The sequence below is a fragment of the Pezoporus wallicus genome, unplaced genomic scaffold (genome assembly GCF_028554395.1).
Source record: "Pezoporus wallicus isolate ANWC-B61680 ecotype Strahan unplaced genomic scaffold, APGP_CSIRO_Pwel_v1 contig_8548, whole genome shotgun sequence".
Lineage (NCBI taxonomy): Eukaryota > Metazoa > Chordata > Aves > Psittaciformes > Psittacidae > Pezoporus > Pezoporus wallicus.
In genome coordinates this window covers 497742-524974 of record NW_026642624.1, presented here as the reverse complement: position 1 = coordinate 524974, position 27233 = coordinate 497742, and the positions used below count along the sequence as shown (strand labels likewise).

General features: G+C 50.0%; 1 protein-coding gene across 2 annotated transcripts in view; it reads right to left on the bottom strand.

The window, feature by feature from the left end:
- Positions 1-27233, bottom strand: part of IGDCC4 (immunoglobulin superfamily DCC subclass member 4) — an 85898-nt gene that overhangs the window by 18106 nt on the left and 40559 nt on the right. Inside the window, exons 4-11 of one of the 2 annotated variants that reach the window (XM_057431043.1) lie at positions 23843-23976; positions 8242-8376; positions 5629-5784; positions 4696-5106; positions 3814-3978; positions 2608-2745; positions 1058-1231; positions 424-657 (exon numbers count right to left, since the gene is read on the bottom strand). In XM_057431043.1, the coding sequence (XP_057287026.1) occupies positions 424-657; positions 1058-1231; positions 2608-2745; positions 3814-3978; positions 4696-5106; positions 5629-5784; positions 8242-8376; positions 23843-23976 (1547 nt within the window). The remainder of the gene's footprint in view (positions 1-423; positions 658-1057; positions 1232-2607; positions 2746-3813; positions 3979-4695; positions 5107-5628; positions 5785-8241; positions 8377-23842; positions 23977-27233) is intronic. The other variant, XM_057431044.1, reaches the window with a different exon arrangement.

The following is a 27233-nucleotide window of genomic DNA, read 5'->3' as shown; positions in this document are numbered from 1 at the left end:
TTTAACACAGAGAGGTTTCAAACAGCATGAAAGCTTCTTCAGAACACACAGAGAAGGAGAGATCATTGTCCTGACTGGAGATTTTAATCTAGGCACTCTTTATGGTGACACAATAAAAACACTAATTGATTCAGATCCATTTATTAGTGTATACTAAGGGTATTAGTAGCCCTTGGTTAAAAATACAACCCCTGCTACACTGGTATCAGAAATGTCTGTGTTTTAAACTCTGCTCAGAGCAAGCCCCAAACACCCCACGTCAGACATGATTCTGGGGGCTCTTAAAACAGCTCACATGGTCCTGGTCCTATGCATTAGCAGCCAAGCAGCCAACTCTTGGAAGCATCCCAAAGCACTGCTATGAAGTGCAAGACACAGACCCTGGGTTTCCACACCAACTCCTAAGAGAAGGAAGCAGCTAACCTAGGCGAGTCAGCTCGTACTGCTTCACTTTCTTCTTTAGCTTTATGGGTCCCACGTCCCAGCTCTCATCCTCAGCACCATCCAGAGGGTTTTCATCGCTGGTCTCCTCTGGGCCCACTTCCCGGTAGTAGAGCTTGTAGCCAGATATCTGGGCATGGTTGGCTGGGGGCTGCCATGTTATCAGCAGAGACTCCATCTTTGCTCGGACTTTCAATTCTGTTGGGGCAAATGGAACTGGAAGAAGAACGAGACAAGAGAAAAACGTTCAGCCACTTGTCTCCATTTCCCTGCTCCACTGGCCTTGGTGGTGAACTTCACCACTCTCCAGGCAGTGGAAGTATTCCAGTTCACAGTCAGCCCTTCCTCACACCTCTCCCTCACCACCAAGGCCAGGAAGGATTTCTTTCTTCCTTAAGAATTTTCACAGCTGCACCTGAAGGCAGGAAAGACCCTCTACCCAGGCAAGCAGCAAGACATACAGAGGTCGCTGAACAGAACAATAAAGGTCAGTGCTTTGCTCTAACCAAAACCAGCAGCTGTAATTCCTAATGAAAGCAAGTATCTGATTATGTCTCAAGTTCCCCAGTGTCCTGCACACCCTGCCCCAAATCCCAAGCATTACCCAGCCTCCTACCATGTGTCTGGTTGTCTCTGTCAGGAGTCCGGTGCTGGGTCCACTCGGAAGGGGCCCCGTAGCCCACGCTGGTGCTGGCCGCGATGCGCACTTTGTACACTTTGTTGGGATGGAGCGAGTAGAGGGTGATTTGTGTCTCATTTCCACCCACTTCAATGGAGGTTACCTGATCTGCTGGAACCAAGGGGACACCACTGAAAACACAGTTTTCCCACTCAAAATGAAATTCAGAAGAAGCCACAAAGCCCAACTCCCCCCCACAAGGCCCGTGTGCCGTGGGCTGGGTTTGCCCTGTGCAATCTCATGCCACCAGGACAAACTAGAGCTGAAGACTGGGCAGAGCTGACATCCTGACTGACAACTCCCTTCATCACATTCAAATCTACCCGTTGCCTTCAGCACCACTGCGCCTGCCTGGAGGGGAGCTGTCAGAAACCTTGCTGCTGGTGATGTGATGGCAGAACACGTGCTTGTCAATGGTAGCTGACTCCAGTGCTTCTCACTGCTGTATTAAAATCCTCACCTTAACTTGAACCAGAACTGTCCTCTCTGCAGAATTCACACCTCCACTCAGGCCAGGCTGAGGTTTTGTATCTCCCTCTTCAGCCCACCCGAGTTCGTAAGGGAGGTAACAGGAAATTTAAACTGAGAATGGCTTGGGATTTTCACTGTAACAACGCATGGATCTTGCTGAAGATTCATACTGCATGTCTGCTGAATGCAAAGGTCTTGCTTTGCAGCTTCACCTGTTGTCAGCTGGGAGCACCGTCCCTGCTACACAACAGCATATTGCTGAGCGTGAGCCCTGCACTGCAAACATTTCCAAGGTTTTACGATGCCACAGAGCCACATGCAGGCTCAGAGTGAAAATCAAAGAGCCAGAAGTCACAGCACAGACTACTAATCCTGACCAAACCCATGGGAGCACATCCAGCACTTCATCACACTCCCCACCCTTCTCTTGGTAAGAATCATGACCCTGGGAAGTGAGAAGCTGCAGAGCTTTGATGCATTTAAGAGGAAATACCCAGAAGGATTTGCAAAGCCAGTCCTCATGGAATTGGAACAGCCACATCCAGCACAGGTAAACGTTACCATCCCTGCTGAAGAGAGTGCCTGACAACATATATAAACCTAAAGAAAACTCAACAACAGAACAACACAGCCTGGCCAGGATACTTGCTTTTTATCTACAAGGATCACTTTGATTAGACTCCTTTTTAAAGGAATAAAATGCATTTACCCTTCTGCCCCAACCAGCACAAAGCTTTTCTCCCAAAATACACAGTGCAGATGGCACCAAAGGGTTAGACATTCATGGGGCAGCACAAACACTCAAGCACCAGACCATTCCCCTGCGGACACAGGCTCCTCCATGATCACAGAAGAGACCTCAAAGTAGGGTGAAGTAGCACAGCACCAGCAGAGCAAGGCTAAGAGAGGGCTGTTCTCCTCCCTTGGGTAAGAAGGGGTCCCTCTGTCCCTCCTCCCCTCAAGCGTTAACACTGCTGCTGCAGAATACACAACCCCCTAAATAGTGTTTTCCTCACCTTCCTTGAGGGTGCAGTAGTCGATCTTGTACTTTGTTATCTTGCCATTACTCAGCTCTGGAGGGGGAGGCAGCCATGTCACACGGATGTCACCAGGAGTCATGCTCGACAGGGACAGCTGAGGGGCAGCACTAGGAACTGGGTAGAAACAAGGAGAAGTCAGGAAAGACCAGGACAACACATCTCTGCCACCTCTTGGAGTTGGCTGGAGGCCACTACCTGGTCCTGGCCCTGCCACAGCCACTGGTAACATGCTCTCTGGCCCAAGGGGAACCAATACCCCACAGCTATTCAACAGCTCAGAGCATCAGTGTGGTGTCTGGGGAGGGGAGATGGTGGGCTGCTCAGCTCCAACAGGCTGATCACTGCTCCCCAGGGACCCCACGTGCACTGCAAACTGGGCAGGCTACCACAGACCAGCTAATGAGCCTATGGAACATGAAGGAGACACTAAAGGAAATGGCTCAAAGATCCAGACTTCAGCCTGGGAATCCCCATTCCCTCAAGAATCACAGCTCTGCAAGCAGCTTTCACGCTTTCAACTCAGCTTTTCAGGCTTCAGACACAAACATGTGGGACCACGCAGTTCACTGTGTCAGGAGTATTAAAACCACATAATGGACCCTGCAGCATAGCAGGGGCTTGCATGAGGTCTGCCAAAATCATCACTCCTTGCCTCTGTCCTGCAGTCTGTTGAAAGCTGTACACATCCTCCCCTGCTGGGCTGCTGTCCTTCTGGCACTCTGCCCTTACTGCTTGCAAAATGCTCCATGATAAGTGGTAAAATCAACACAAACTACTGGCTCTTAAGGGATCCAACCTCCAGGCTGCTCCCACCCCTACAAATTGCAGTAGATGTCTTTCTCCCGAGTTGAAATCAAGCCTGGCCCAGAGTCAAGTTTGGAGCAATACTGCATTAGCTAGATGAAAGCCCAGAGGAGCTGACTGTAGTTCCTGAAGGATTCTCACGAGCCATACTGTCAGCTAGGTCATTTTCATGCTCTTCATCACCCAAGCTGATGATCAGACCAGAGTGCTTTGCTTTTGTGTGGTTCGGTTTGTTGTTTGGGGCTGCTTTTAAAGGGCTTCTAACAAGAAGGAGCAGCAAGCAAGTTTAGGTTTCTAGGAGCTGATACAATTCTCCATAGCATATCCAATGCTCACCATGAAACAGGCCAAGACCATTTTTTAGGCACCAGTACTCACCATCCTCCAGGGTCTGAACAATGATGGAAGAGGATGTCCGGCTGGCTCCGAGCTGAGAATATGCAACCACGTAGAAGACATAGTTGGTATTGGGTTCTAGGTCCTTGACTTGCAGCTCAGTGGTATCATTATTGACAGCAAACTGGTATTCCACATTATCTGTTCCTAGAGCAAAGGAAACACTGATCAGCAGGTCAGCGAGCTGCCAAGACACTCCTTGAAACACCACTTAACTCACAAGGTCCATAGTGAAAATCCACCTTAAAAATCACTCTATCTTCTCCAGTTCCCCCAGTAACTGCACAAACCCCATTTCTTATGTGAATTCTTCAGGCAGAAACATTCAGTGCTTCAATGTTTGCATCTCCTTTTTGACTCAAGTTCTTTAATTCATGCTAAGGCAACTGATGTTACCAGCTTAATTTTCAGAGGAGCTCTGGCAACAGTTCAGCAAGAGTATTGGCTTGCTGGCTGCTTGGGAAGACAGACCCCAAGAGACCCCCCTTCAGATTCTGGGTGTGAATAATTTAGTGAATACCCCTGTGCACAATGTAGCTATTTAGTACCTCCATTAACAATCACACCTTTTGCATCTAAAATCAATGTGTTGGAGGAAAAAGTAAACAATAGAAGCTTCCAGAATCCAGACAACTCAGCCACATGGACATGCTGCTGCTGGTCAGGTTAATATATGTTGGCTAATCCACAGGCACTGGCACAGATGGACACTGACTCCAAGAGAAAATGCCTTTACCTGCAATGAAAAGGGCTAAACTAACTGGAATTGCCTCACACTTGTCACTAGCTGGGAGAGAAAGTCAACCTGTGCCTTATGCCTTGTACCTGCCCCACAGCTGTGCTGCAGAGGCAGATGACACCTACCCACAGCTCGCTGGTAATGTAAGGAGAAGCCGATGATCTGCTCGCTGTTGTACTCTGGCCGCTCCCAGGACACAAGGACCGTGGTGCTGGAGAGGGACACGGCTGACACTTTCTTGGGAGCACTGGGCAAACCCTCCCGCACGATCACCGAGAGCTTGGCAGTGGCACAAGCCATGCCCAGGCTGTTCTCAGCCACGCACTGGTAGTAGCCGGCATCCTCCAGGCCGATCTGATTGATGACGAGGCTCCCGCTGCTCTGCACCTTCACCCGCCCGTTGGACAGGATGGCCTCCCCGTTCTTCAGCCACTGGATGGTTGGGGCTGGCTCCCCCTCTGCCTTGCACACAAACCGGGCTGTGCTGGCGCGGGTGCGTGAGATGGTTTCAGGAGCCTGGGAGATGCTGGGTGTAGCTGGGAGGAGAGAGGACAAATTAACGCAGGAAGGAGGGGGAAAAGATAGCAAAGCAAATCCCTTCTCCTCCCCACTCGGTGCTATGTTTTATTCAGTAGCAGCTTTGCTTACAAGATAGGATTTGCCAGGCAGACTCTAGAGGCTTAATTTAGACTCTGTCCAAAAGGAAAAATAAATTCTCTATCAATCATGTTCCCTGATCCTAGGCTGCTCTCCCTGCTGGCTTCCACGATACTGAAAGTTAATTGCTGATACAGATTTCCATGAGGGAACCCTGGAGAACAAGAATAAGGCATAAAACGGTTCAGTAAATGCAAGGAACTAAACCCCAAATTGAAGAGGAGACACTCCCACTGAGAGCTAGCCCAGCCCAGGGCCTCCTGGCTCTAACCTGCCTCCCATCTTACCCAGCACAGGCCACAGTCACAAGTTCTTGGGGACCTCCTGGATGTTGGTCCATGTAACCCACACCTACCTGGTCAGGCTTTCTACCTGGAGCATTTACTCTGCTCTCTACTCACCAAGGACCCGGAGCTCAGCTGCGGCTGTGACGAACTGCCTGGTCTGGGGTTTGTTAGCACGGCAGACGTACACCCCGGAGTGATGGGGCTGGCTGGAAGGGATGAGGAGGTTTGTCCGGCCCAGCACGATCACATCCGTGGAAACAGGCTTTCCATCTGCAGGAAGAAACGTGCACAAATGTGGGAGGCAGCCCCAGTGAGGCCCCCCCTTTATGAGGGCCTGTGAGGAGCGAGGATCACAGCTGGGGAATGGAGAGACCCCCAGATCCCAAACCCCAGCCCAGAGGAGGCTTCCTGCTGGGACACCCCTCAGTGTTTGATCAAGCATCAGCCAGCCAAGCCAACACTGGCCCAAGGTTCAGTTTAGCCTGTAATAACCGGTTGTTCTGCTTTGGATCAAAATAGTCTCCGATACATAGGGTGTGCCTGCAATGAGAACCCCTAGGAATAGCACATTCAAGGAAAAGCTGTGCTAACACACATCTTGGAAAAGCTCCTGGATCTGCCTGATCACCCCTGTGCACGTTAATGCAGATGTCAGCAAGAGCACTGAATCACTAACAGCTCAGGGGTTCTTCCCTCCTCTGGGTCCCAGACATGATCCCAAATTTACTGAGCTTCCCAATTCATTCTTTGCCCCCAGCTTGGCTCCCGATCTGCAGGGTATCAGGAAGACTCCTGGTTCTCCTTGGGGCTCTGGTCCTTGGGCCATGAGCTGCTGTCTTCCCATTCTCCTGGCCAGATGCTCAGCACTGCTGAGTAGGGACTGAGGAAAGGCTGGCTCTGGCTCCCTGGCCAGGAGATGAGCCATCCTTCTACAACTTCAGATAGCCCTGGGCTCCTCAGCATGTCAAAGGCTGGTGCTGGGCACTGCTTATTCTCAGCACTAGATGGGAGGTCAGGTACCCATGGCCAGCTCTAGCACATCCAGCCAGTTTGTGCAGAGCTGTGCAACACCAGACCTTGTCCCTCTCCACCTGCAATAGCATGGATGTCTTTCAGACAGCAAAACCTCAGACTGGCTTGCCTTTACCTCTCAGAGATCCAGCTGAGCCTGTATCCAGACAGAAGCAAGCTCTCCACCTTCACTGTGAGCAGCTGCACCTACTTAGCACCATCAGCGGGGAATGCAGCTGAGATCAGATCCTCTGCCCCCTCCATGCACAGTTTGGGGGTATTTAGATGGCTTCACAGTTCAGTGGCTGCATGCTTAGAGGAGGGGAAAATCTGTGCACCCCTTTTACACTGGAGCAGTTTGAAAGCCTGGCTCCAGATGGTAGCAATTAGCTGACACCACCACGGCTGGCAAGAGCCAAACTGGCAACCTGGCAGTACAGTCCTCAGTGTTACCTACATGACTAATCGCCCAGTAACCCAGCCTGCTCCTTAATGAAGCCTTGGAAAGAAACATGCTTGTATAACACAGAACTGCTAACACTGTTAATCCATCTTTTCTAATTGAAGAGTCCACACCGGGAAGCACAGGGGAGACCAAGCCACCACTTTAAAGCATGCAAGGAACTCTTTCATAGGAACTCTTTCATCAACCCTTCCTCCTCCTTTTCCTCCCCATTCAAAAACTTTCATAGTGATGATTAACAATATCTACTCTACTACAGGCATCAGCAGCTCCCAGCAAAGCAATGATTAAGTGATCTAGCATGTATCTGGAATAGTGGAGTGCACAGGATAAACCAGAAACATTTCTGCCAGAACATTTAATCCAAAGCTGTATCCTCTGAGGTATTTTTGAGCCTTTTTTTTTATGGGGAAGAGGAAGTTTTTATATACACTAAAATCCTTGCCTGTGGAGAAGTCTGGGCTGAAGACCAACCACAATAAACGGTTACAGGGGAGAGGAGTCTTAAATAGCGACCCAGATTTATGGAAATGACTGAGAGCCTTTTATGGGGAAGAATCAACTCCTGAGCTGAGAACATCCTCAGGCAGAGCCCCTGAAACACATCTGACGGATGTGACACTCGAAGTGACACTAGCACCCTCCTCATAACTTAGGCTATCAGCCCTGGGTAATGTGTGCCGGCCTGGCTCATCTGTACAGCTCTGATGAGACCTGAGCTTCTGCTCAATCCCTCCATTACCAATGTGACCACAGTAAGGTTGTGAACAAAACCCCTCCAGCGTGCCCAGCCACTGCAAGGATTAAAACCTTGCCATGTTTTATAATCCTGCAAGATCATCCAAGTTATTTCTCTGATGCAAAGATGGATCCACAGAATCCCCACTAACCTCTACATCTGTGTAGGAGTGGCACAGACCTGACCCCGTCTCATGACCTTCACTGATCAATCTCATACAATAAGGATGACTAATTTAGATCAAAAGGCATCCAGGCATTAGAGCTGCATATATTTCACAGGTCAACCAACTCTAAAGTGAACTGCATGCTTTGTAACCTTCTAGATTTAATTAGGAATTCCAGTTTAGCAAGGACACCCTTCACTGCGACACCACCCGTGTCATTAGGTACCGCTGTAACAAGCGCTCTTCCAGTCCCCCAGATTCTCCAGCTTCTGGATAGATGTTTTTAAACGTGAAGTATCCACAGGTTCCTCTGGACAACAAAAACTTGACCCTGTCCTTCATGCTCACCCTGTCGTATCCAGGAGACGAAGGGGGTGGGATCAGCAGCCGCCATGCACTCCATCACCACGCTCTCCCCAGCCACCACCGTGGTGTTCTCAGGAGCAGCAATGATGGTGACATCTCCTCCTGCTGGCTGGGAGCCTGGAGTCAAAAAGGAAAAGGAAAGTCTGTCCTTCCAAATTGCAAAGTCCCTGGGAAAACAGAGAATGTGGAGCCCAGACACCCCATGGGTTGTTTCCTGTGTGGTAATGGGGTGGAGGAGGAAAGCAGGTCTTGCTTTGACACGACTGCAGTATTTTTGCTAAAGAAATGGACAAGAGGTGTCCTGAAGATTTACTCTCACCATGCTTGCCCTAGTAAAAATTAGCCTCAGGATTTTCACATGGAAAATTAACAGTTTCAACCCAGCACCTTCACCACCTGTTGCTAAGTGGATGTTTTGTTCATTAGATGAGACAAGACACCGCTATCCTCAACCAGAGCAACAAACACACCCTTTGGCAAGGCATTGTAAGAGCTCAGAAACAATCTAGCAGCTTGGTCAAACAAATTCCAACATCCAGCTGCTGTACTGTAAATGGCAGCAAAGAGAAGTCAAGCCTGTGCCCAGGCCTTCACCTGATGGCATGAAAACTGAACCAGTTGTTACACAGCTGGAGGAGAAAGTGCACAGCCCAAGCCAACAGTAAATTGAGCAGCGTTTGCAGGAAGATCTGTAGGCTGCATAGCACAATGTCTTCGGTATAAGATGGAGATGGGTTTTGCTTGAAATGAAGCTTCTTGCCTGTGTCTGCCCACTGCTGAGCAGGGGTTAAAGGAAGGTGAAGGAAAGTGAGCAGGGGTTAAAGGAAGGTGAAGGAAATGCAGCAGCCAAATTCCTGTTGTCAGATGAAAACCGGAGCCCTCTTGAGCGGACGAGACTGTTCCTAACCCTCAACAACCCAGCAACCCCATTCTTCCAGCTCTCCCAAGCATGTCTAACTCTGAGGGACCCTTTTGTTGTTGTCCTCATGAAAGGAGAAATAACTGCAGAGGAGTCACAAGCACTTCTTAGACCTTCTCTGGCTGCTGCCATGATCTAGCAGGAAAGTTGTTGGCAGCAGGTCTCAAACAAATAATAGCAGAACCTTTTTGCACAGTACAGCCTCAGCGTCCTAAGATACGACAGAGTTCAAAACCCGAGTTCAGCAAGCTCCTGAAGGACCCATTTACCCATGAAGGACTCTTAAATACAAAGGTCTCAATGCAGTCCCCAGCCCAAGATGTTTCCACACCCCTGACTGAGGTCAGATGCTGAGGGAGATGTCCAAGCAAAGCACATTAGTCTCCCTGCCCAGGTTGTTTTACATGCTTTCCTCTACCATCTGCTGTGGTCACTTCTGGAGATGGCATCTGCAGTGCTGCACCTCTGGCCTGGTCCATGCTGAGCATTCATGTGGCATCCAAGCAACACTCACCCATACATGACTTCGTGATACAAACCAGAGAAGCTCTGGCCTCAGCACACGGACCTGCTGCACGGCAGGAGGTTACACACTGCTGCACCCTTGTGCTCAGCCCACCTCCAGACTTGCTGCCATTAACCCTAGCACAGTAGTCTTGCAAAACAGAGTTGGCCCAACACTGAAATATTCCTGCAGCCCATACATGTGTGGAAGGGATTTCCATCCGTAGTATTACATGAGCACAGTGTAAAAGGAGCTAGCAAAACCCCTGAGGCACTAAGGGAAAACAGGAGAGAGCAGGAGCCAGAGCTTGTCCAGCAGATGGAAGCAGAGACCAAGGAGCACCGGTGGTCCTCACTAGGGCAACGGCTGGACCACACTAAACTGCAATCCCAGCCGTGGGCAACACCAGCAATGGGAGCTGCCATGGGGCACGAAGGGGAAGTCAAGCCAGCTATCCTCCTTCCAGTGGAACAAGTGTGCTACACAGAGGGCCTGGGGTGTACAGGCATGTACAATGTCCTGTTGTGTGTCCAGCATGGCCAGGGCTTTGCTACGCTCATACATGAGCTGCTCACAGCATTCACACCTACAGACACCATGAGCCTCACCACCGTCATGTCTAGGCGCAGCAGGACAACTTGGGCACAGAAGAGGAACAAGAAGAAACCACATCAGCCTATGGATTCAGAGGCTTCACTGACAAACAGATCAAAGTCCTGGTCACTCTTAACTGCAGCACCAAGGCTCTGCTTGAGAACTACTGAAACAGAAAATGGGCTTAATGCAAAAACAGGCACGAGAACTTCCACAACAGGCACGTAAGCTGAAGGACCAGAGCTCTCTGGAACAACAGCTTTCCTTTAACTCCAGCTCCAGTTCAACAAAGCACTGCAATCCACGAGGAATCATCACTCCTGCAAAACAACTGAGTGCAGGGACTCCGGCAGGAACCGATCAGATGAGTGAGGCTACCCAGCACACGAGACCTCTACCCTTTACCTCTACAGCAGAGAGGGATGAGGCAACATCAGAGAAAGACCAAGGAGAAGGAGCTTTCCAGGCAGGATTTGGAAGGGAACACTTGAGAAAGCACCAGAAGGAAAAGGCTTTTATAGCAGCCATTACAGGAAGGCCACAGTGCTGGGAAGACACTGGAGAAAAGAAGCTGTTCTTTTCTGCAGTGCTGGGGGAAAAATAAACGTAGAGTAAAAAATAACACCGACCAGATGGCAATATATTCCCTGCCAGATTTCCAAGCAGCTTTCTCTACCATGCTTAGGGCAGAGGAAGAGAGAAAGCTCCTCAAACCCGACTTAAACACTTGTCTGTTGCATTCAGGTGTACGGCCCCAGGTGCTGGCTGGCAAAAGCACTTTACAGGTTATAGAAACTCCATGTGAAGCCTCTTGTTCCACATCACTCGGTCCCCGGACAGCTGCCTTGTCGTGCTGTCAGTCACTAGGAGAGGGATTTTATGAGCTGCAGAAATCCTCACTCTGAAACGGCCCCAGGAGCCATCAGCCCAACTCTGCAACCTCCTGGTATAGCAGAGCCACCATGAAGTGCTGCTGTAAAGGCACAGCCCATAGCTTCACCTTTCCTTGGGGCCTCAGACTTCTCCTGGCTGGGGAGGGACCAAGGAAATGCTTCAGCACTTTACGATAGCCCTGCAGAAGCACCATGTGCCACCCTTCCCTCTGGTGCTGCCCATCCTGCAATGTGGGTGCTCTGGAAGGGAAAGAACAGGAGCTCACTGGTGGCCAGAAAACCAGTCAGGAGAAACCAGACCTGGAGACCCAAAGCGCTCTGCACCAACCAGCTACTTAGCAGCTCCATGCCTTGTAGAAGATAGAAAGAGAGTTAGCATGAGGGCTTCCTGACAGTCAAACTCAGTGCTCCTCTGACAACCAAGAGCGGTAACAGCCACAGGCACCTGTAGCTCAAACATCCATTTCTGCTTCCTTCTCCCCTAGACAAAACTCTGGCTTCAGCCTTGAAAGCTATTGGGAAAACACATTATCCCAGCCCCCACGTCTGTTTGCTGCTGATTATTACTGAAAGTGTCTCTTCCACGGACACCCCCTTGTCGTGGGGAAAGAGCTTGTGTGCCCTTGTGAGGTCGGGAGCTATGCTGGTGGTGGCACACATCTTCGGTAGGGTCTCCCATGCCAGACGCGTCTCAACGGAAGGGTCAGACGAAGTGTGTCCATGGGCAGGATGGGCTCACCAGCCTTCGGGCAGCCATCCTAGGAGAAGGACGACTCTTAACTTCAAGCCTGGGCAGATGGAGCTCGTTCAGCCCTGTAAGGCCATCCATCTAAGAGAAGGACACTCATCAAACCTATAACCTGAGGACTTTGCTGGCACCGTCCAAGCTCGCTAGGCCCTGGCAGATAAACCTCAAGGGTGAGGCCAGTTCCGTGCACACTGTGCCTCACCTAAAACATCCCGAGGGGTTTACCCACGCTTGCAAAGCCCTGCAGCGACAGGAGATAAGGGGCACTGGAAGCTGCAGACCCAACCCTGCAAGCAGGTGGCTCAGGACATTGGTCGCTCCATCAGGCCGTTGTCTCCTTTGAGAACTCACACAGAACTAGTCTCGAGGAGAAGACAACGTAGAAAGACTCGTGCCCCACCTATACCACCCAAGGAGACCTTTCACTGTGCTTTTTGCAGCTGGATTTGCCTATCCCACATTGGCCTTTTTAGTCATCAGCGTGCTTGCAGTAAGCGTGGGTAAAGCCTCTCCCAAATCTTCGTTCGCGAAGTCCAGCCATGGTTATTGAAACTGTATTACAAAACCCAACAGCTCTGCTTGCTTTCCCAGTGCATTCCTGCGTGTGTGCATGGATGAATGCCCCTTACACCGCCTGCACACACAAACTCATTTCTCTCCAGCTTTGTATTCCACTGGGGGTCTGTCAAAGCAAGTCTACAAGTCAAGCTCCTCTTTAAACTGAGCCCTCTTTAGAGTACATTTCCCACTTGCTATCTCAATAGGCTGGCTGGACAGGATGGCCCACAGGTTAACTGCTATGAACTGGGTTTGAAGAGTTCCCAAGAACTAAGCTAACCAGGGAAACCTCCACACAGGGATTCCAACCATCAAAGAGTAAAACCATCATCTTCTCTCTTTTTGCCTCCACTGCCATTACAAGAAGTTTGGGTCAAGAGGGAATATTGTTAGAACACAAAGGAAAAAAGAGCTGCAGCTTCCAAAACATCTTTGAGTGCCTGAACAAAACAGGTCACTGAATGCACCTGCGCCATGCTGCCCGTTCTGTGGCATTAAAAGCTGTCACAGTGCTGCTATTTAAAACTTGGGCTTTGAGATTTCTTCCCCCTCAGCTTTGTTTTGTCTCTCCAAGTAGCAAAGCTGCTCTAGGCAAAACCTTTGCGCAGCCCGAGGAACAACCCATGGATTCATATTAAAACTTGCTGTCACCTTTGTGGACTCTTTGCCCTTCTGAATCAGATGGACCAATTTTACCCTCTTTTACTGAAAGAAACAAAGCTGTAGGGTGCTAAACACAGCTCTGGGATGACAGGGGAGCTTTAAGCAAGGATTTGGAAGGAGGCTTGGGACAAAGCTCAAACTGTTTCTTTGAAGTGATAGCCTGAGCCATAACATACACGAATGATTTCAAACTCTAAGAGTTTACTATGTGGCTCTGCCTCTACAGCATCCATAATTCATCAGCCATCCCCTCCTGCCTCCCTGTCTTGTTAGTGCAAAGCATCAGCAAAGAACTGAGGCAGTGCAACAGGAGGAAAGTGGGGTTTGTTCAGCCAATTTGTGATGGTCGCTGGCAGTGACAAGAGGGTGACTTCTTGGATGGGAACTAACACCTCTCTCCCGACTCCATAAACACCCTGCCTCAGCGAAAGTGCTGGAAGGTGAAACATGACTTGCATGGTGACACATTCAACTCTCAGCTGTCAGCAGTTCAGGAGTCGGAGATACCCAACAATCAAGCCACAATCTTGTGTTCTGTGAACTTTCTCACCCTCTCTGGAGGAGGAGCATGAAACCTTATTCAGCCCTGCAAGCCTCCTCCGGGAATAGATGCTAGCACTGAGCAGCTGTTCATTAAGGAAAGTCAATGCTGTCACTGCTGTTATTCTGCAGACAATAAAGGAGCAAATTACCCATTGCAGAGCACACACCTTCAAAAATGCAGGCACTGTGTTTGCAGAGCATGTCCCGCTCCCGAGCTCTCTTCCTTGTCTCTGACAAACCGCAGACCTCCTGGACTGCTGAGGGAGAACGCTGACAGCAGCCACAGAGGAGATAAGGCATCCTCCACACCTGCCTTCCTCCTTCCTTTCCACTTTCCTGGCAACTCCTCTGCAGTGTATTCCTCCTTCTGGGCTACGATAACCGGCATGTAAAGTCTCTAGGAAGGACACTTGCCCGGCTGTATCCTAACACTATGGCAATACCTGCTTCGGGGGCAATATAAACTATGTCAGCTCTCAAACCTGAGCCTGCCTAGCAACAAGCATTTCTTCTGTTATAACTGCTCTCATCTGACCGCAGCAACGCAAACAGGAAAGCAAAGCAGCCAAGAGAGGACCAGCACCAGTGACTTTCACAAGTGGCAAGAGATGCTGAGTGCTGCCCTTCTGACACCCAACAACTCAGGCATCCCCAAAGCACCACAAGTTACACATTGTCTCCTCTTTTTCCCAAACACAGCTCTGGCAACCACACAGCCTTCTACCATTTGCTTTTCTGGGTTTTTCTTCCACCTTTGCTATACTGGTCCCTGCAGCAGTTTGGATCCAAGTTCTGTTTTCATCCATCACTGAAGCTGCGGAGGGATGACTTCTAGTTATGAGATTTTGGACTCAATTCACTAAACATTTGGTGCTGCTCTGATGGTTCTCAGCTTTGTAAACTCCTCTGCAGAGGATGAGCCCTTGTTTCACAGCCTCTATCAGCAGAAATGCTCTTTCACTTTTCAGGCAGCTACAGTGTGCCTGGGTCAACACTGGACTCAGCTTGGAAGGGAGGCTGAAAAGGAACCTGGCTTTTATTGCACAAGTGACGCTGTATGGGGGTAACAGGGTTGGTTTCTACTCCCCAATAGCGTACATGAGCTCCGTAAATCAGTTTTGTATTGTCTTTGTTTTAGATTGTCTTTTTACCTCATATGTCAAAACATTCTGTAAGCAGTTACACATTTGCCAATGCAAACATTTCACTGAAAAGCTGAACAGGGGAAGATTTATCTCCATGTTTTGGAATGGGAACAGAGCTCCTCTTCCTACTAAGTTAGTGCTGCAGCAGAACAGCTACACGTCATTTGTCATCTTTAAAGCAGCATACAAAGAAACATGCATAAATGATTAAAACACTGAAGTTCCATCACTTTCTTAGCACCATTAAAAGGCGTCCACATACACCACTGGTAACTCAAATTACTATCACAGGATTCCTAATAAAGAAGTCAGCAAACATCCCTAAATACACGGGGCAACCTGTACTTCTAATAGCAGGCACAAAACCTGCTCCTTTAATGTCTGCATAGAGGTACATACTAAATGGAGAATTTAATAGATGAAATACACTTCTGTGATTTAAAACAAAGAAAGGGGGGAAAAAAGAGAAGGATTAATGAGTTTGGAAGAAGAGTGCTCATTTCTGCCTGGGCACACTCCTCACACCAGCACCACCACAGCTTCTGGGGTCAGTTACACACCGAGTGTGGCAGGAGGGGCTGCTCTTAAGAACTGCTTTCCACTTGCCTTGAGAAACAGCCTGCTGAAGTATTTCCCAGCTCCGTGTCCTGTGTCTGGAAGCCTGGGGAGCACATGGATCCCAGTCCAGACAGGCAGAGGGGCCATCAGGAACTGCTCTTTCATTCCCCTCGACTTCTTTATACAGCTGACAGATCTGAGCCCAGAAATTAAACCCTTTCATGTGCTCGCTCAGCCACAAGTGGACACCCTGAACTATCTGTAACCAGAAGCCCTGAAAGAGGCAGAGCAGCGGCAGGTTTCCAGGAACTGCCTTGGATTTTGGGGGTGGGGGGGAAGGCTCTTCTCCCACCCCTAAACCATTGATCCTTCAGGACACAGCCTTGTACATGTCCAGGGTACGTGGAGCTCTGCTGCCGAGCAGTCGGAGCGTGCTTTGCCCACCGCTCCACCTCCTGCAAAGCTGCCAACATCGGCTCTCTGTTTGCGTACACGCATTTGCAACTGCTCTTCCTCACGCCAAGAGGGCCGGGAGCCAGCCAGACTGCACGAGGGATTCCTGCTCGCTTCCCCAGCGAGCGCTTGGAAGCGTTTGTGCCGCTCCGAGTGGGAGCCAGGCAAAATAAACAGGAGGAGCCGCAGCCCCCCTGCACAAAGAGCTGCTGCTGCTTGTGAGGACTGGGGCTCCTCTGGTTTTCCGCCACAGGCCCCAAGTTGGCAAAGGGTTGGAGACCTCAGGCCACGGATCTGGACCCTCAAAAGCCTGAAGATAGGTCGCAGGGGGGTTCTGAGAGGCAGAAGAAGCAGAGCACGTGCTGGAATGCAGCAGAGGGAATAGGAAACGAGCCTGGGGCACGGTGGATATTGAGGACCGTGTTGGAGCAGCATTAATAATGCCAACATTTTAGATAATAACTATCAATTATTAAGCCTTTAACCATTCCTAGCACATGTTCAATGATCTTAAACTCCTTAGAAGAAAGCCGCTCAGTGTACAGTGGGAGCTAAGCCTCTAGATGAGGTGAGAAGCCAACAGAGAAGTTCGGGCAATGACAGAGCAGTCTCCCTGCCCTAACTCCGAGACCCGGACAGCTTATATTACCTAGACTGAGCCCTTAAGGCACTGCAAGCCCAGCCATTCCCCAGCAGCTGCCAGAAACAACGACAAGAAAGACAAGGGCTGCAAGGGGATGATGTTTTGCAGTAATCACTGCAACAGGAACCACCACACTACCCCAGGCATGTTCCACAGCTGACAAGACTGATGCTATTGTAAAGTAATAGCCAGAAAGCATCACAAGACCCTTAACAAAAGCCACAGTATCAGAGATTTAAATACAGACATCCCCCCCTGCCCAAATCAGTGAACACCAAATGACCCTGGGGACCTAAGCTTGCCAGCCCCTGGGATTCAGTGGGAACATTCCCAAACTTGTTTAACCATCATTGCAGCAGCTCTCTCTTCATTTTGCTAGGCCAGTACATCACCCTGCAGGATGATGGAGGAGAAAAAAAGGCTGTGAGGCAGGTAAAAATGCTGTCACCTCCGGCACAGAAATGACACAGAGACACGGTCAGCAGAAGACCCTTCTGCCTCCCAGGTCACAAGCCCTGAAACTCCTCCTCACTCAGTCAACTCACCTTGTCGCTGTGACTGGAGCCATTTCGCTCCAGTAACTTCCTCCTTGTGCTGAGAGGCTGATGCTTCCCAGGGGCTGACACCTATTTCATCAGCTCTATTTGCAATTCAGATTTATTTGCCACATCAGATCTATTTGCAATTCACGTACAGCAGTGACAGCAGAGAGGGAACAGGCTGGAGGCCCTGGGCTGTGCGGAAGGACACAAGCTGCCCTCTTTGCACCCAGGGCTCGTGCTCTGCCCCATGCCATCTGCCAGAGGTGGCCCTTCACATTACTGTCATGAACAGCTTTGACAAGAGAAACATTATGGGAAGCCACCTCTCGGTGTGCTCTCCATGATGCCAGGTATGCAGAATGCTTCCTGCAAGCTACACTTCAAATATACAACATGCTAGGAGCCTGCAGTAACACAGTCTGGCAGCAAACAAAGACTGCCAACTTGGAAGGAAGAATTAAAAGCAGATGGATGCATCTGCATTAACTCAGGACAATGCAAATCTGTTTTTCTAGGAAAAGTCTGGAAGGAAAGCTGGTTTTCCATGGGGAAAGATCATTAGTGATAGCCATGGATTCTGTCAAAGCCCTTTGGCTGGACTCTTGCTGAGTGCCATAGAGAGCCCCAATCTAAGGCAGTGCCTGAAGACACAGTGTTTGGCAACACCACCTGCCTCTCCTTATCCCATCCTTCTTCTCTCTAATGCTTCTCATAAACCATGTGGCATTGCCCTTAGGCTGCACTGGAAACAGAGCTGGGCAAGAGCATATCCCAGTTACTTCAGGCAAACTCCCAGCTGTGTCCTGAGCAATGCCTGGCACCCGGGATATCCAAGCAAGGGCTCAGAACAGCACAGTTCAGCTCCTGATTCAGCCTCCCCCTGGGCCAACTCACCCCATTTTTGCTCCTTAGCCCCACCTAAGATTCTCTGGTGGGTCTGAGACCCAAGGACAAAGCTCCTCCATGTGTGTCCCATGTCTGAAGCAACAGGACCATGTCTGCCATGCCTCCGAACACTTGCAACATCTTCACTCCAGCTGTTAGGATGCTGGAAGTGCTGCAGGGCACCGCTCCCCCTCGACCTCAGAGAGCTGCTGTAACACAGGCGATTAATAATTAACAAGCGCCATGAGGACCCCAACCACATGAACCTTGTGTCCCACAGCCCATTGCAAGCTGCTGACGTGATTCTGATCCCTATTCTTAGTTCCCTTCAGCCTCACCATGCTGGCACAGCCTGTTCAATACCCTTCAGGAAGGCCAGGTGTGATCTTCGTAGTGCAGATGTGCTGCTGCACCACTGCATTACACCACCACCAAAAGACTCTCAGAGGAGAGCTGAATGGAGCCTACTGCTTAAACCTGCCTCAGCCTGAGCCTTATCAAGTGCCAGCTCTTACTTCAGGAAGCCTCAGAAGTGCAGCAGACTTGGATTACTAAGACATGCAGGTGGAGAACACTGGAGGACTGCAAACCATCCCCAGCTTTCAGGAGTCGGAGGAAGAGCTACCTGTAACACATGAGCCTGGCCATATCTGACAGCTCCAAACATCAAGCACAGCCATGGGAGAGACCAGTTTCCCTCAGGGCCTGGAAACAGCTCACCTATTCCCAGCCCTTGTTCTGCTCTATTATCCATGACACCTCTGTTGCCACTCACTTCAGTGCCAACCCCGGGCTTGGCTGTTCTGCTTAATGGGAGGTGAGGGCTCTGAATTGTGTATCAAACCCTCTGTCACCGCAGGCTGCTGAGCTGTCAGGAGCATGGCAGATCATAGCCCCACCGAACTTCAGAGACAGCTGAGCTCAACCTCCCCCTCCGGCTCCCGGGAACAGGCTGTGACACTTGAGCTACAGCAGCTTTCCCTGCTGTGATGCTGGCCCCGCACGAACTCCAGCCCAGCCCAGAGCTGTGTGCTTGGGTGGGTGCCTGACGCGTGTCTGCACCAGTCCTTCACACATTTCACCCAAGCTCTGTGGTCTCAATCTTGTTCCATGCATGCTTGAAACCTCCAGTGGTTGACTCAGTAAAGGGAATTTTACAGCTTCTGTTAGGCAGAAGGACACTTGTAGCTTTAAATATCTATTTATTAAGTTAAAAATGCTGTGTATCTCCTCCTTGATCTTGCCATCCTCCGAAGTCACACTCAGGGGTCTGCTTTGCACCCTCTGCCACAGAGGAGGATCAGGAGCACTTCACACAATCTAGCAGATGCAGTATGAAAACAGCTTCACATATCAGAGACTTGAGACAACAAGCTTCAGAAACACACATCAACAGAGTCCTCATGGCTGAGTTTTCGGGATGTCAAGTGGAGAGCAGTTCCCTGGTTAACTAGTTAAGCTAGTAAAGCAAGAGACCAGAGGGCAAAGAAAAACAGATGCTAAGAGAGGGAAAAGTGATAGAAGTCTGTGCCCAGCAGAAGAGGCACAAGGAACAGGGACATAAGAATTGCAGGCTGGAACCTTCTTCTCCAGAGGTGAAGCATCACACAACTCACAGCAAAAATACAGCTGCTTCATCCCACCCCATGTCTTCTCTCCCTACGCATCTCCATGACCCTTTTGCCTCTCAGAAGCACAGCCTTAAGCTGTATTCTGTGCCCACAAACACAGCTGTGGATAGCTCTTCCCCATGGGTTCTTGCTGGAGGAAGACCACCCTTGACCATGGGGACCACCATCTCACTCTGGTTAACACTGCCCTTCTCCATCAGTGGCAGCACACACAATGGGATCAACACCCAGCTGCGGCCAGGGAGGTCAGACCACAGCAGCACTGACTCGAATCTGAACTCCTCTGTCCCTAGAAGGGACATGGTACTGTGTTCAGAGCTGCAAGGGGAGCAGAGCACATGTCATCAGGGCTCAGGCTGAGTGCCAGCCCAGCATCCAGCACGTCATTCACACATGCAGGGACTGAAAATCCACTTGTGGTAACAGCACGTCTGTTTCTATGAGGTGGTGGCCAACTGCGAGTGCTGCTCACTTCATCACCACCTTCTCCTCCATCCCCAGAGCTCATCCCATTTAATAGCTGTATTGTCCTAGAGCCATTCAGGGCAGGACTCAGCCAGGTGCCAGGACCCAGAGCCAGGCTCTCCCTTGGTACCTGCAAGCACTGCAACACGAACACCAGAAGAACAAAAAATGTGAAGGTGTTTCAGCTGCCTCCAAGCTCTGTCCCTGTTATCATATTTCATACAAATATTTGGCTAAAAAATACATTTCCTGGGACACTGCTGCAGCAAGCTGCTACAACTGTCAACGTAAATGATGTTCTGCCAACGGCAATCTCGCAGTGTCATCTCTAATAACACACTACTAAATCCCAACTCACTGGGGACATGCTCATCTGCTGGAAGGCTCTTCAGCGGCATGCCCAGCCCAGACCTCAGCCCTGCTCTATCTACACCCATCACCCTCATCTGCTGTCCCCATTCCTGCACTTATTGCAGCATATGGAACATGCAACTAAGACCAATAGATGAGCTGCAGGAAAGTGAAGTCTGGGTTAGCTATGAAGAAGAGAGATCCCAATATCCATTCAGTGTGGAAGATGGTGTGGGAGTTACAGAGAGCAACACTCCTTGTGTCATTTAAAAACAGAATGGATGAAGTCCTTGCAATAAAGCACTGTGCTAGCAACAGCACAGGCTCTGAGAGTTATTTGTGCTGCACTGGGGATGCAAGTCACATTTGTACCAATTGCAGAGCAAACCCACAGCAAGAGGTAGTCATTATCCCCAAGAAAACACACAAACAGCAAGCGTGTGCATGACATGGGGGGGAGAAGCGAAGTGATAGGCAAAGTGACCTGCTGAGACTACACAATGTCATATTCCACCAGCTTTTCTGCTACTCTTCTTTGAGAGCTGCTTTATGAAGCACAGTGACACTTCCTTGGGCATGTCAAGGAGGTGGGATCACGAGCGGGACACGCAGGGAATTAACTCTTTATAAATGACTTCAGAGTGAGACTCCAGAGCCTGCTTCCAGAGAAAGGAGCTACAAGAGACAGGACACAGCCCCGCTGACAGCTGACCCCAAGGAAAGGCAGCACACGCAGACAGAGCGCCTGGGAAAAGCATCCTGCAGCCAGCTCCTAATGCCCTTTTTGGCAGAGAGCACAGCAGGGCTGCAGTGTTCATTCATCATGTGTCCAGGTGAGGGGCAAAGGGACGGAGCTGCCACATGTGTTTGGCGCTCCATCCACTGGGGAGCAGTGGAGATCCAAAGGGAAAATCCCAAGTTCCCCCTATTTCAGAGCAGGCTCTGTTTCAGGGCTGCAGGACTGCATCCCGCTGTCCTGTCTGCTCTCTTTCCTTCCAGCTCAAAATACCACTTCCCAAGGGAAGGTCTGGAAATTTGCACCATGAAGTCTGCACAGCTGAAACATCTGCAGCACTTATAGCCCAATCAGGCACCGCTGCGCTCGGCCCTGAGTAAGGCCAACGTGGGTCCAGCCTCTGGCACACAACACGGAGCCCCCATGTAATGGGGAAGTCACACCGACAAGGGAAACACTTTGGGGGTTTCAGACCATGAAAATATGCCAGAAGGGGGTCGTGCTAATTGCTGCCCCCACTGAGAAAAAGCCTTTAATAGGGGAGGTGGAACAATTCCCAGCACAAACCTCTTCCAGAGGCCTTGGCACCACAGTGGGACTGAAAGACTGGGACTCCCATCTTACCTCAGTGCAAATCACTCGCTAGCCATTAGCAAGGGGGGAAATGTAGTTTACTTGCTCCTGTCTGCAGGCACGTGGGACTTTGGTTCCTCACATTCTCAAGTTAGCAACACTAAATAGCTGTATTTCAGGTTATTGTTTCTTCTGGTTTGGTTGTTTTTCCCCCCCCGGAATTGGTTTGGTTTAGTTTGGTTTTATATTTTACAACTGGCAAAGGAATTCTGCCTGACCAGTTCACTCCAGTCCACTGCTATCAGCTGCTACTGAACACGGAGGGAAAGACTCCTGAAGCCAGGCCAGTCATCCAAAAACATGCCTTCGATGGCGAAGTGCTGAAACAAAACAGGATCAATACCATGCCAGTCACTCTTGGAGGAGTTTGCAGCCTGCACAGGTCACTGCAGTTTCCCATCTGTCTCAGAGATACTTTTCCCCAATTATAAAAAGCCCCGGAGATTTAACAGGCATGTTTTTCATCACTATCTGCTCAATCTGGTGAAAAACTCAACCTCACATATTTGTTTTTGCAGCCAGCGGGTGGTGTGGTGCTGCAGAAGCGAGATTTGGGTGAGAACTCCAGGCAGAAATCTGCTCGGGCCGGCTGGTGCTCCAGAAGGAACGCTTCCCATTTAACCTCTTCCATTGCCTCCATTTGCAAAGCAGATTAAACATTGCAGAGTTACAAGATACAATTATGCAGAACGAGTTATGATGCCAAGGACAGCATATTCACCTTTGTAGCTTGATCAATATTACTCATCAATAGCAAAGCACACCCAACCAGGGAGCTGCCTCTGCACTATGGAACTGCCCATAGCAGTGCTCCTGTCGCCTTGTGCCTCATTAAGCACACAGAGGATCTGGCAGGGGCTGGCAATTAGATACAGGGTGTTCAACTGCTCAGATTCTGTGCAGATTCCACACAGATTACCTCCAAGACACAATCCATTGATCAGAGGTGTGTTCTCAGGCTCCACACTTAATTACACTCCCTGCTGATGGATGAACAGCAAAGCCATCTCTGTGAAAATACACTGGTAGCAGAATGCCAAGCAACACGATCCTAAACAAAGACAAAAGGGGCTGGGAAGGATTTCAGAGCTTTCAAGGTTAAAGCTGCCTGCAGAACATACTGGGATGGGCACAGGAGACAGACGTGGCCTGAGTGAAGGGCCAGCTCAGCCAGACTCCCAGCCCTGGTGAGTCTGCCCACTTGCAGGACTGGGATTATACAACCCTGGGAGGCAGCCAGGCGTGCTGGGAAGGATGCTGGAGTCTGGAGTCCCCACTGCACTTAGGCTCTCAGCTACGTTCTCATGTCCAGACTTGCCCACTGCACTCTCGGTGTACAAAGAAAAATGCACACAGAGACTGAGGCCCAGATCGGGAGGCAAAAGGCAGCTCACATCCAAAGCCTTGCTCCAATGGTCTGTGTCAGCAGAAGAAACCCCAGCTGAGGCTGCTCTCAAATACCACAACAAGTTCTCTGGAGCCTACCCAACATCTCAGCAAAGTACCAGCAATATGGACACAGAACACAAGCTGGATGTCACTGTGCTTCACCTCCTCTGGAGCCTGCTAGGCAACCCAGGGTAGACAAAGCCCTGCCAACTGCTCCAGCCTCCAACTATTTCTCTTGCTAGCTCGGGCAAGCACCTTCCTATTTCCCTGCCAGTCTTCACTTGTCCTGCCATCCAAGGCCACTGGAGATAAGATCAAAACACCACTGCACTTCAAGATGCAAACAGGGTGCCTGGCCCCTTCTAAGGGCCCCAGAGCATAAAGGAGTTCAGGGCTGTTAAAATGAAACGGCTGTTAGAATCCACCTGCAAAAGAGAATTCTTGGGCACAAAGAGAAACATCCCCACGACTGCTGTTGGCTGCTGAGTCCTGTGGCTTGGCACAGCAGCCAGCTCTGAGTCCCGGTGGCAACACCTCCCACCCCAGCCTGCTCATCCCACCAGAGTAAAGAGAAATCTTCAATAAAATGCCTTCTCTGCAAGTTTTAACCAAATGTGCAGAGCTACACCAGCAGGAGGGACTGCCACTGGTGTTTCAGCTCAGCTTGCCATCGCACACAGTGGTTATCTGGCAGGTGTGCCTAGCCCAACATGCTCCTGCTGCACTTACCTTTGAGAACACTGAGGACTGCAGCATTGCTGTAGCGTTTTCGGGCGGCATTGGTTGCCACGCAGTGGTAAGTCCCAGCATCACTCTCCTGCACATCCACGATTTGGAGGACACCATTTGGAAGAGTTATAAACCTGAGTGACCAAAAGGGAGAGTGTGAGACAGGCTATGCCTTACCTGAGCTACTCATCAACGCAAAGCCCCCTTATCCCTTCCTTTTACCCTGCAAATGTATCATGTGCAGGTCCTGGTACCCACAGAGAATGGGACCAAGACACCTTTGAGCAACCCAACTGGTGGTCCTTAAAAAGCAGCAGCAGGTACAGACCTATCTGTCACCATGGAGTCTTCACAACACTGGATCTGCTTTTGGGAGACCAGACTAACTCAGCTTGGCTGATACAAACTGTATAGTACAAAACAGCTACATACACACATGCACATTTCTACGTACAGATCTGTAGATGACTCCAAGTGTCTCTGCACACACTACAGCCAGTTTCACCACTTGCTTTTCACAAAGGTTTGGTAACCAGATTAAAAACCCACTGCAAAGAAGTCTGAACATCATCATTTCCCTGCTGCACCTCAAGTACATACACAGCTGCACCTCCATAGCCCAAAGCAGCCAGGACACAGCCACCTGAAGCTGCACCATTCCTGGGCTGTGTGGTTCCTTCTGCTCTTCCACGAGTTTCTGGCTTTCACAAGCTGACAACCTTAGAGCTGGGCATTCAGCATCCCCCTCGTTTGCCCATGGGGTGCTACTGGGCAACACTTCCATGGAGCAAAATGGCTACATGGCTCTCAACGTGAACACAATTCCTTGCTGCATTATACTGAACAAAGCAGATGATTAGCAATTAGCATAAAAGTAGGAGCTGGCTGTCAGCATCTCCATTTTCTGCCTGGATTCCTAGATGGCAGCCTCTTTATTCTTGAATGCAAGGCGCAAAGCCTACGTGATCCTATTTAATTATATATGAGATCCATTTTTAATTGCACGCCTTTATAAACAGAGCTGCCGAGCTTTGACAGGCAGCTCTGGGTTATCAGTCTTCATTACGAAGAGGACATATTCAAAGGCAATTGTTAAGGGGAGGGATAGCAGCTATTCCATGGAAACAGCACAAAGACAAGCTATAACCACCAGCACAAGTCCTTCCATCCACAGAGATGTCAGGAAGTGAACCTGGTAAGTAAAACTGTGGTTCTTTGCAGCTGGAGTGCCACCAGCAAGGGTCAAGAAGCCAGGAGGACCTTAAGATATCACTCATCCTGTATTCAAGCCATGGTCACCAACAGCACTCCTACTCCTGCAGACACTTAGCCGCAATCTCCAAGAGTGGAAAACCCTCCCCTGCCCTAAGCTGTTCCAAACATCCCTGCTGCAAAAGTCTTAGGCTGAGAAAGTTGGGGCTGTTCAGTCTGGAGAAGAGAAGGCTGCGTGGAGACCTCATAGCAGCCTTCCAGTATCTGAAGGGGGCCTATAGGGATGCTGGGGAGGGACTCTTCATCAGGGACTGTAGCGACAGGACAAGGGGTAATGGGTTCAAACTTAAACAGGGGAAGTTTAGATTGGATATAAGGAGGAAATTCTTATAGGGAGAACAGGAGGCTGTGAATGCTCCATCCCTGGCAGTGTTCAAGGCGAGGTTGGACGAGGCCTTGGGTGACATGCTTTAGTGTGAGATGTCCCTGCCCATGGCAGGTGGGGTGGAACTGGATGACCTTAAGGTCCTTTCCAACCCTAACTATTCTATGATTCTATGATCCTATCCTGGGCCTCAGTTGCTGCAGTCTGAGCTCATCGCTTCTTGATGAAGAAACAGAAGAGCTGACAGAGCTCCTCCAGTCACCACACTGGCACAATCGCCGTCTGATTCATGCACACGCACTTGCTGAAGCTCCCCACGTACAAAAGGGCAACTGCCCCACATCCCCAAAGCCATGCTGCTCCTACTTCCACAGGCTTTCTTCAGCCTCAAGCTTCAGAGGCCTCAGAGGAGGTGGTGCACAGAAAGCCCTCATCAGGATGCCTCATCAGGACTCCGGAGAAAGACAACAAATATTTGCATCCTCTCAGCTCCGCGGAGGCAAAGCCTCCCACTGCGATAATATTTATTTTAGTCATGCATCTGCTATTTGAGGCTGTAATTAATGGCAACACGTTTCAAACACTAGGCAAGGCTTCTCCCAGCCACAAAAAGACACTCCAATTACGGATCACAGACTCACTGAGGCTGCGAAGGACCTCTGAGAAATGGCTGTGGTCTTCCCCCTCTCTGAGCAGGGGTGGTTAGACCAGGCTGCTCGGGACCATGTCCGTGGAGAGGCTCAGCCAATGCACCCTGCTTGTCTTCAGGGCAGAAACCAAGCCACTGTGCTCCTAAAGAGAGCAGGAGCTGGAGGCAAAGGGGAGTGAGTGGGGAGACTGGATCAACACCTAAGCTCAAGATGGTCCCTTTGGCAAGGCCGCCAGTAGAGAGATGCACTTAATGCAATATGTCCTGTTGGGAAAGCATGAGAGAGGTGAGACTTGCTCTCCCAGGGAAGTAAGGAGGGAAGAAAGGCAGGATTTCTCTATCCACAATCTCTCCCAGCTGCTCAGAAAGCCTCCAGCTCTTCAGGCTCCCAGAAGCCCTGAACTAGAAGCCTCCAGGCAGCCTGCAAGGGCATTTTGCTCCATCCCCAGGCTCTCTGCAGGGAAGCTAAGTTTGCCTGATGACTCAGAGGCAGGGGGCTGGAAATAAATGAGCTTTAAGGTCCCTTACAACCCAAACCATTCTGTGACTCTAGGATTCTATGATTATCAGGGCAGTGCTCAAGAACCGTAATCAAGCACTGCTGCTTTGTACCCAAACCCTGCAACCCTACAGCTCAGCGTGCTAGGCTAGGTGTACAGCAGAGAATACGCCAGCATTAACAGTTCGATTCCCTCTTTTTTCTCTTCGATTCTCCCTGTATGTGAATGTGAGCTACGTTAAGGCACTCCTGACACATGACAGAAGCAAACTCTCCACACTGATAAACCCCTCCCTTAGCCAAAATGTGGAAAAGATGCTGTGATTGCAGGCCATGCAATCTGCAGGGTATGTACTGATGTGCAGACCTCCAAAGACCTCCAGTTCCTAGCAAGTACTTGGCTCTAGAGAAAACAAACAGCAATTTGGAGCCTGGCGTGAAACCCAGCCAGCACCTACAACAGAGAAGAGATTACGCCAAGAGATGTAGCACACACCCCAAAGCAACTGCAATCTAGAGAAATCCTGCAAGCCACTTCTCAGCAGCTGCTGCAGATCTAAACCCATGGGTTTAGAAGTATTTCAGAGCCAGAATCACAAAATACTCCTGTGCCTTACTCCCATGTGGAAGTTAGAACTCCAGCAGG